Source organism: Choloepus didactylus, chromosome 10 (genome assembly GCF_015220235.1).
Source record: "Choloepus didactylus isolate mChoDid1 chromosome 10, mChoDid1.pri, whole genome shotgun sequence".
NCBI lineage: Eukaryota > Metazoa > Chordata > Mammalia > Pilosa > Megalonychidae > Choloepus > Choloepus didactylus.
Window position 1 is genome coordinate 83,375,560 of NC_051316.1, and position 7,993 is coordinate 83,383,552.

At 57.1% G+C, this 7,993-nt stretch overlaps 1 protein-coding gene across 2 annotated transcripts; it reads right to left on the reverse strand.

The window, feature by feature from the left end:
• Positions 1 to 375: 375 nt before the first annotated feature.
• On the reverse strand, positions 376 to 7,819 carry MYORG (myogenesis regulating glycosidase (putative)). 2 transcript variants are annotated; one of them, XM_037798432.1, is made up of 2 exons: positions 7,613 to 7,819; positions 376 to 4,203 (listed from the first exon to the last, which is right to left on the reverse strand). In XM_037798432.1, exon 2 carries the CDS (start codon positions 4,128 to 4,130, stop codon positions 1,986 to 1,988), a length of 2,145 nt encoding a protein of 714 aa, XP_037654360.1. In that variant the 5' UTR covers positions 4,131 to 4,203; positions 7,613 to 7,819; the 3' UTR covers positions 376 to 1,985. The 2 variants fall into 2 exon arrangements, with proteins under 2 accessions (XP_037654360.1, XP_037654361.1); XM_037798433.1 differs by having other exon boundaries at positions 7,666 to 7,817.
• Positions 7,820 to 7,993: the final 174 nt, after the last annotated feature.

Genomic DNA, 7,993 nt, shown 5'->3' on the forward strand with positions numbered 1-7,993 from the left:
AGTATCTGCCTTCTGCAGTCACTCCACAGCACACGGCTGGGCATCAAGGCCCAGGGAGGCTCATCAGTGAGTACCGATTAGCAGAGGCCCTTGACAAAAGGGAAGGAAATCCTTCCTTCGCCTTCCCTCCCCATATCCTGGGGATCCAGGAATCCTGGTTCCTGACATCCCACCATCAGATAACCCTCCCCTTGCCTCTTTCCTAGACCACAGTGTCCTTTGGGTCACAAACTCAGAACTCAACTGGGTGCTAGCTGCAGAGGTTTGTGGTGAGGGGAAGGTAAAGAGAGAAGTGTTACAAGTAGGCTCATAGGAAGCCAGTTGGTCTGGGAGCTGGGGCCTAGAAGAATCCTTGTTTTTCAGCAAGAAAATAAATTATGATTTAATAGCTACCTTTTATTGAGCACCTACTTTATGCCAGGCACTTTACATACATCTGTGCTTACAATTCTCACAACCACCTAGGAGGTAGGCATTATTATCACCATTTTACAGATAAAGAAACCAAGGCTCAGAGAGGTTAAGCAGCATGCTCAAGTTCACACAGCTTGTGGATGAGTGGTAAAACTGGCATTCAAAATAGGCACCCCAAAGCTTTCATCAGGCACTCACCACCCTGAGAAAATAAAGGGGGTGGGGAGTGGTTAAAGAGACTCCAGGGGGTAGGGAGCTGGTTTTGCTGTCAGAGCTGTTGAGGGAAGCTGAGCCCCACCCTGTTTCCCACCACTCCTCTCTGGCAAGCCACTCCTCCTCAAGACCCAGCTACAAAGTCAGGAAGATCTCACTCTGGCCAAGGTTGTTCTACTTAGCAAGGGAAAATGGCTGAGATGAAAGACCTTCCCTGTGTGTGTATTAGGAGGCGTCAGTGTGTGCGTGCAGCTCATGTGCTGTGCTGCAGCACACTGCCACCAGAATAAGATCTGCTCTCCCTTTTAGGCCACACCCTTGCCATGTCTGCAGGTGGCTGAGGAATCTTGAAAGGGCTTCTGATTTCCTACCAGAGTCTCAGGGACTCCATCTGGGAAGGGGGCAGGCTCAACAAGCACAGTCTCAAATTTGCTCCCTGCCCCTTCCCTCCCCCACCCCCCCCCCAGGCTTATAGAACCTCAGGGATGTTGTGTTCATTCCATTGACTCAGGGATACATAGTCTCTCTCTTTCTCTCTCTCTTGCTTGCTCTCACTCTCTCCCTCTCTCTCTCTCTCCTCTCTCTCTCATACACACACACAGGTTCGTGAGTTAAGGCATCAAGTCCTGGCACTGCATGGCCCTGCAAATCTGTGTCATTCAGGCCAGGGTTCAGGGCCCTGGCCCAGGGCTGAACCCACACGTGTACACGGATATGGGTCAGTGCAGTATTCGCAGTCTCTTCATAAACGGGACAATAATGCTGGCTCCATGCTGAGACCAGTCCTCTGGTCCCCTGGGACCTCCTTCCTCCTTGTTGGCCAAGCATATCATCCTTTCTCCCCAGGTCAGCCACAGTTCAGACTCAGAGGCCAGGGCCAGTGTTGGGAACTCAGGGCCTGGCTTCCAACATTAAGAATGTGCCCTTTCTAATTGTGGCAAAAAGTTATTTGGGGATCTTAAAGAAAATCAAGCCCCCACCTCAAGAGGACAAAGATGGGCACTCAGGCCAGAATGGAGGGACAGGTTTCTCTTTGTGCTTTAAAAAGTGTGGAACAGGAAGACGGCTGACCCTTTTCTTCGGAACTCTCTCATTCCCACCCCAGGGAGGAGGTTTCTGCAGACTGGAGTTAAGTGTGGAAGGGAAGGGGGAGTGGGGTTAAGATTGTACTTTGGAGTGGGAGGTTGGCGCCCCCTCTCCCAGGCCCCTGCTTGAGCACATTTACTGTCAACACCCACTTAGTGGGGGACACAGGGTTCCTGGGGGTACACCAAGCTGCTGTGATGGAAGGTTAAGGGCCTGGAAGAAGGCTCGGGGTTAGAACTGTGGGGTTCCCGTGGCCCAGTGGCCTGGGCCGGTCAGGACGCCCAGATGAAGTAGGCGACCTCGTCCAGGTCAACGGGGTAGTCGGTAAGCAGCACTGGCGTTTTGTCGAAAAGCTCGCCCTTGTAACTGCGCCACTTGCCGGCGGGAAGGTAGACGTCGCGCTCCTGCTTCCCCGGCTCCAGCACGGGCGCCACAAGTAGCGTGTCCCCGATAAGGAACTGCGAGTCAGTGCGGTGAGCCGTTTCGTCATCAGGCGCAATCCACCAGAGAGGGCGCACGATGGGGTCGCCGGTGTCGGTGACTTCACCCGCCAGCTCAAGCAATAGCGGCGCCACGAGCGAGGCCCGCAGCGCGGTGAACTTGTGCGCGATCGCAACCACTTCGGCGTCATAGCGCCAGGGCGGGATGGAGAACTGCATGGCGGGCATGAAGGCGGCCACCTCCAGCCAGCGCACGTAGAGCTCGCGCTCCGGCTCATCGCCGCTGCCCGCCATCCGCCCGGGCACCGCGTTGCCGCCCACCATGTCTGGCAGGATGAATGGGTAGCCCAACATGCTGACGGTGAGCACCGCGGGGATGAGCGAGCGCAGCCCCAGGTCGTAACCCCACACCGAGTCGCGGTCCACCAGGCGGAAGAAACACGAGATGTTCTGTGATTGGTAGCCCACGCGGACCTGGGCCAGCGAAAAGAAGGGCAGTGCCATCTCGGTGTAGCGCCGGCTCCACACACTGGGGTCGGGCAGCGGCCTGAATGTGCTGAAGTCCTGCGGCAGGTAGCTGACCTCGCCTGCATCGAACTTGAAGGAGGACACAGAGTAGCGTGAGCGCAGCCGCCGCAGGTGCCCCTGGAACCAGTCGCGGGCCTCCGGGCGCGTGAAGTCAAGCACGGCGCCGATGCCGTTCCACCAGCGCACTAGCGCTGGCAGCCGGCCAGTGGGCTCGCGCACGAACAGTTCGCGCTCCACGCCCTCGCCGAAGCGCGACGAGTTGTAGTTGATGAACGGGTGCACCCAGAGCGTGACGCGGAAGCCGGCATCGTGCAGGTTGCAAAACATGTCGCTGGCGTTGGGGAACTTGGCCTCGTCGAAGTCGAAGTCGCCATAGGCGGGAGTGTACATGTCGTCGATTTCCAGGTGGCTGCTGTTGAATCGGTGCTGGCGGATCTGCTGGGCGAAATGCAGCACCTTGGTCTGGTTCACAGCGCGCCCGTACAGAGCCCACGTGGACCAAATGGGGTCCCGGAAGGCCTCGGGTGCCGGCACCCTCGACGGCTTGTTGAAGTAACGCCGCACCATGTACTTGTGGATGGAGGTGACGTCCGAGCCCACACACACCCGGTAGCTGAGCTCAGGCGCTGCGGTGCCCCCAGTGGGCGGCTTGTAGGGTGTGTTGTGGTAGCGCGCCTGCAGCCTCAGCGAGCGTTCTGTGCTGTTCCAGCCCAGGTGGAAGGGCACCGAGTCGTTGACCTTGATGGCGGCTGCACGCGATGACAGCCAGTAGCGCTCAAGGATGCCCCCAAAGGCGGCGCTGGAGGAGTAGACATCGCTGGTGACAAAGGGTTGTGGCTCCTGCTGGCCGTCCAAGCGGATGGGCCAGTGCTGCGTCTTCATCTCAGCACCGCCGTACCAGTGCGCCGTCAAATCGCCCAGGAACATGGCATGCTCCACCTCGCGCCCAGGTGCTGCTTCCTCCCAGCGCACGCGGTAACACATGACCGTGTCCTTGGGTCGCACAGTCTGGATGAAGAAGTGCAGTGGGCGCCCTTGGGCCGTGCGTGAGCAACCAAGGAGGGCGCCGTCGCGGTTGCAGGAGTCGAGATCTAGCTCTCCCGAGCGGAAGGCCAGGCGGAAGACCTGCTCGCCCTTCTGGTTGCGGATGGAGAAGCCGCCCCGGTTGAGGTCCAGCAGCTCGGCCCGCAAGCGTTCTGCTTTGCGTAGAGAGGCACTGTAGTAGCACCAGGCCACGACTGCGGCCAACACCAGCAGCAGCCCCAACACCACGGAGCACAGCAGCGGCTTCAGCTCTTTGGAGGGCTTGGGCTTGGCAGGCGAGAAATTGTCGGGCAGGAAAGTGTACATGGCAGCAGCTGCAGCGTCCTCGGGGCTCTTCTGGCCCGCGTGGCTACCAGGGCGGCAGCGGGGGTAGGCCTGGCTCTTCTCCTGAGGGCCCCCGGGCATCAGTTCCCAGCTAAGGAAGGAGCGGGCAGTGGGGCCACTCCACCAAGCCCATCTGAACCTGGTCTTTGGGAGTCTGGAATGGGAAGAGAGAGATGGAACTGAGCTTTCCCACTTCCCTAGTGTTCCCGCTCACTACAGCTAGAAAGAAGACTTGTCTACTTTGGGAAAGGCCTGACCAGTGGCAGGTGACCAGCATGGCCAGTGGTGAAGATGAGACTCACCAGGATTATCCACCTGTGGCTTACCACCCTTTCTCATGGGCCCCAATGCTTGCCAAAATTAAGCAAGATTTTGTGAACAGGGAGAGGCAAGTGGCATACATCCCCATTTTCCTGGTGGGAAAACAAACCCAGAGAATTCTCTCTGAAATCACACATGGGGGTGGTTCAAGCTGAAGAGAAGGGGAAGGAACTGGAGAGGGACTGGTATCTCAGACGTATGGACATGGGGGGAGAAGAGGATAGATCAGCCAGCTCCTTGGGACTTTTAATGGCAGTAGCCTGGCCTCTGTCCCCAGAGGGAGAGAGGAGAAGGGGATACGGCTTAGGCATGGAATTTGATCTTGAGTCAGAAATCATATTTAATCTGGAGATTAGAGAAGATATCCCAAACCAGGCTGAATCTCAGGGCCCAGTATGGTAGAGGCAGGGTTGGGTTCAGACATTAAGTCCAAGGTCACTTCTCAGATCTCACCCTCTTTGCCTTCAAATTCCACCCTGCTCTGAATCATCAGTCACCAAGTCCATTTCCCTGCCACACCTAAAGCCTTGTGTTCTGCTCAGCTTGAGGGCATCAGTTAAAGGCCACTGCCTGCATTTTCCAGGAGGGCTTTTCTAGCCTGTGCCTACAGGAAGGGGAGTCCTTCATGGGGTAGGAGAGGCAAGCTAAATTGTGTGCGCAGAATGTGCTGAGAGGAAGAGGAATAAGAAGCTGTTCCAGACCACAGGGCTGACCAGCCTAGGAATTTGAAAGGAGAGGGCATGAGAATGAGGCCCCAAGATGACACCTCTCTGTGGGTCAGCCGCCTCCTGGCTCTGTCTCCACCACTCACCCATCGTCCTGCTGCCTCTGCTTTAGTTTGGGCATTCTCACTTCTCCCCTGTATTATTTCAACACTTCCCCAGGAGGCCTCCCTGCCCCCAGCTTCTTTTCTTCCAGTGCCTCTGGCTTGCAGCAACTATGGTGATCTTTCTAAAGCGCTTACCAGACCCCATCTCTCTCCCTAGTTTACAGTACTGCTCATGAACCCCATGATGAAATCCAGAAGTGTGGGCCTTGCAATGGAGGCTCCAGGCATGACGTGGTCTCAGCTGCCTTTCTGGATTCATTTCCATTCAGGGCTATCCTATCTCCAAGCTCATTCCTTGCCCAACTTAATCTTTCAGGCCACATGCTTTAGGAGATTTTACCAACCACCCAACTTGGCCCAAGACGTCTCCCCTACCTACTGGCTCTCCAGGGATCAGGCACCCCCTACCCACCCCCCACCCCCACCCCACCCCCACACACAATAATCATCTGGATATGGCTGCAGGGAAACATAAGCTTGGGGGGAGGTGTATCTGCTGCTCAAGGCTACTGACCTTTCTGTCCCAGGCCTCAGGGCAGAGTACAACAAAGAAATAGCACAAGTTAGGCGCACAACAAGAATAACACTGCCAGCCAGTCTGCCTACCTACCTGCTTCAGCTGGGGGAAGGAAGAGAGAGAGATTGGCAAACAGTAATTAGTGTCCTCCCAAATGCAAGTGTCTGTCTCTTAAGTCCCCAGCTCCTTCCAAGGAGGTGCCGGAAATACTCAGGGTCCTCACCTCCCCCACCTACCCCGTGCAGAGACTATCAACAATGCCAGATCAGAACTTTGTTTTCAGATATCAATACACAGCCACCTACAATCCTTCCTCCTCCTTCCCCCCAGAGAGGTGTCATCTCAGGGCCTCATTCTCATGCCCCCTCATTTCAACTTCCTAAAGCTGGTCAGCCCTGTGGTCTGAGACAGCTTCTTATTCCTCTTCCTCTCAGCACATTCTGTGCACACAATTTAGCTTGCCTCTCCTACCCCATGAAGTTCTCCCCTTCCTGTAGGCACAGGCTAGAAAAGCCCTCCTGGAAAATGCAGGCAGTGGCCTTTAACTGATGCCCTCAAGCTGAGCAGAACCCAAAGAAGGCCTTAGGTGGCCCACACCAGACCTGTTGTGCATTTATATTCATTGATTCAAGGCAACCAAGGCTGCATTCTGGGAACCAAGGGAATGAGAGGAGAGGGTCCATAGCTGAATAAGACAGTGACCACCCCACCCACATCCAAAGCTTTCATATTAAGTCAGCCCATCTCATGGTTCCCTGGAGGCATGGAGAGGCCACCAAGGTGGCCTCAAAAGCCCTTTCCAAGACTTAGGATCTACGAGTCTTCACTTTTTAGGATTCCAAGGTTCTTTGATGAAGGACAGGAGCCCACAGACCTGAGCATCTACTCCATGCAGGCCCCAGGCTGGAGTCCCAAATGCCATCATAGCATCCTAGCCTAATAATGGGGCTGTGTGGCAGGCATAGATACAGTGCCCATTTACAGATGAGGAAACAATATCCCAAACAGGGAAAGGGACTTTTCTGAAGTCACCCAGGTAGCAAGTTGCCTGAATCCAAAACCCCAGCTCAACCTTCCACAGTTAAGATTTGGGAGATGGGAGATAATGGTATGACCTGGCTGCCTGAATGCAGTGGGTGAAAGAGGCTCTGTGGCCAAGAGAGGGTGAGACAGGCTTCCATCAGGTGGGTGTGGGCACCATGAGGCCTGTCTTCCTAAGGACTGGTGCTGTTGCTTGCTCTAGGCAGACCAAGAAGCCTTCTTAGGAGTGGAAACGGGGCCATTTTAATGCATCTGATACCGGGGCTGTGGGCAAGGAATTTATGGAAGGGGTAGGTGGGCGGAGGAACTCTTTGGTTCTGGTTAATGTTGAAGACCCCTGTCATTCACCGGCTCCTGCATCCACCAACCTTAGGCTAATGCCGGCAGGCGGGCTCTGCGGGGCCTGCCTCCTTGGGCTCTGCCCCTGCGGAGCCTCTCCCCACTCAACCTCAGTCTTGGCTGCCAGCCCCTAGTCCCGTCTGAAGGAGAGCCCAGTCCGGCTCAACCTAGGGGAGGCCATTCCAAGTTGTGTCTTTTGTGGGACACAGTTCCCAAGAGAGTGGAAATGTCAAAGGCAACTCGATCCGACCCATCTTCCTCCCCCGCCCGGCGAAAATATTCTCGGGGATCGAGTGACGGCGCCTACAGCCTGGAATAGTCCCCACCCACCCCCAGCGCCCCGCCCCATAGCTACACTGTCAAGGAGGCAAAGGGGGCTGATCGCCCTCCAGGAACCGCGGCCCGAGGAGGGGCCCAGGTGTCCAGGTTTGCCCCGCCCACTTATCGGCTGGAGCGAAAGTTCAGGAATGGGCGCCCTCAGCAGTCCCGCAAGGGCATCCCGCTGGGCTCACTCACGGCAGTGACGGCCCCGCAAAAGTGGGAGTGAAGGGGGGGCTCCCGCAGATCACCTTCGAGCCAGCCGGAGTTGAGATGCCACGGCGCGCCGCGCGGCGCAGCCGCCTGGGGAGAGCGGGGGCCCTCCTCGGGCCCCGCCCTCGGGCCACTCGGCCCCGCCGGGCCGGTCCAGTCTCGCCTCCTCCGAGTGCAGCCCCGCCCTTGGCGCCGAACCCTCCGCCCATATTGTCACGAGGACCTGAGGCCCCGCCCCTCTCCCCTCCTCCCACCCGTTGCTGGGTACTCTGCCCCTGGCATTTCTGGCCGGCCACACGCCGCGCACCTCTGGGCTCGGCCCCCCTCCCCGCTGGGCGGTCGCTTACCCGCCTGCGGGCGGGACTC

Excerpts from the sequence above, each read along its gene's own strand:
- MYORG (XM_037798432.1), bottom strand. The coding sequence starts at position 4,130 with ATGCCCGGGGGCCCTCAGGAGAAGAGCCAGGCCTACCCCCGCTGCCGC.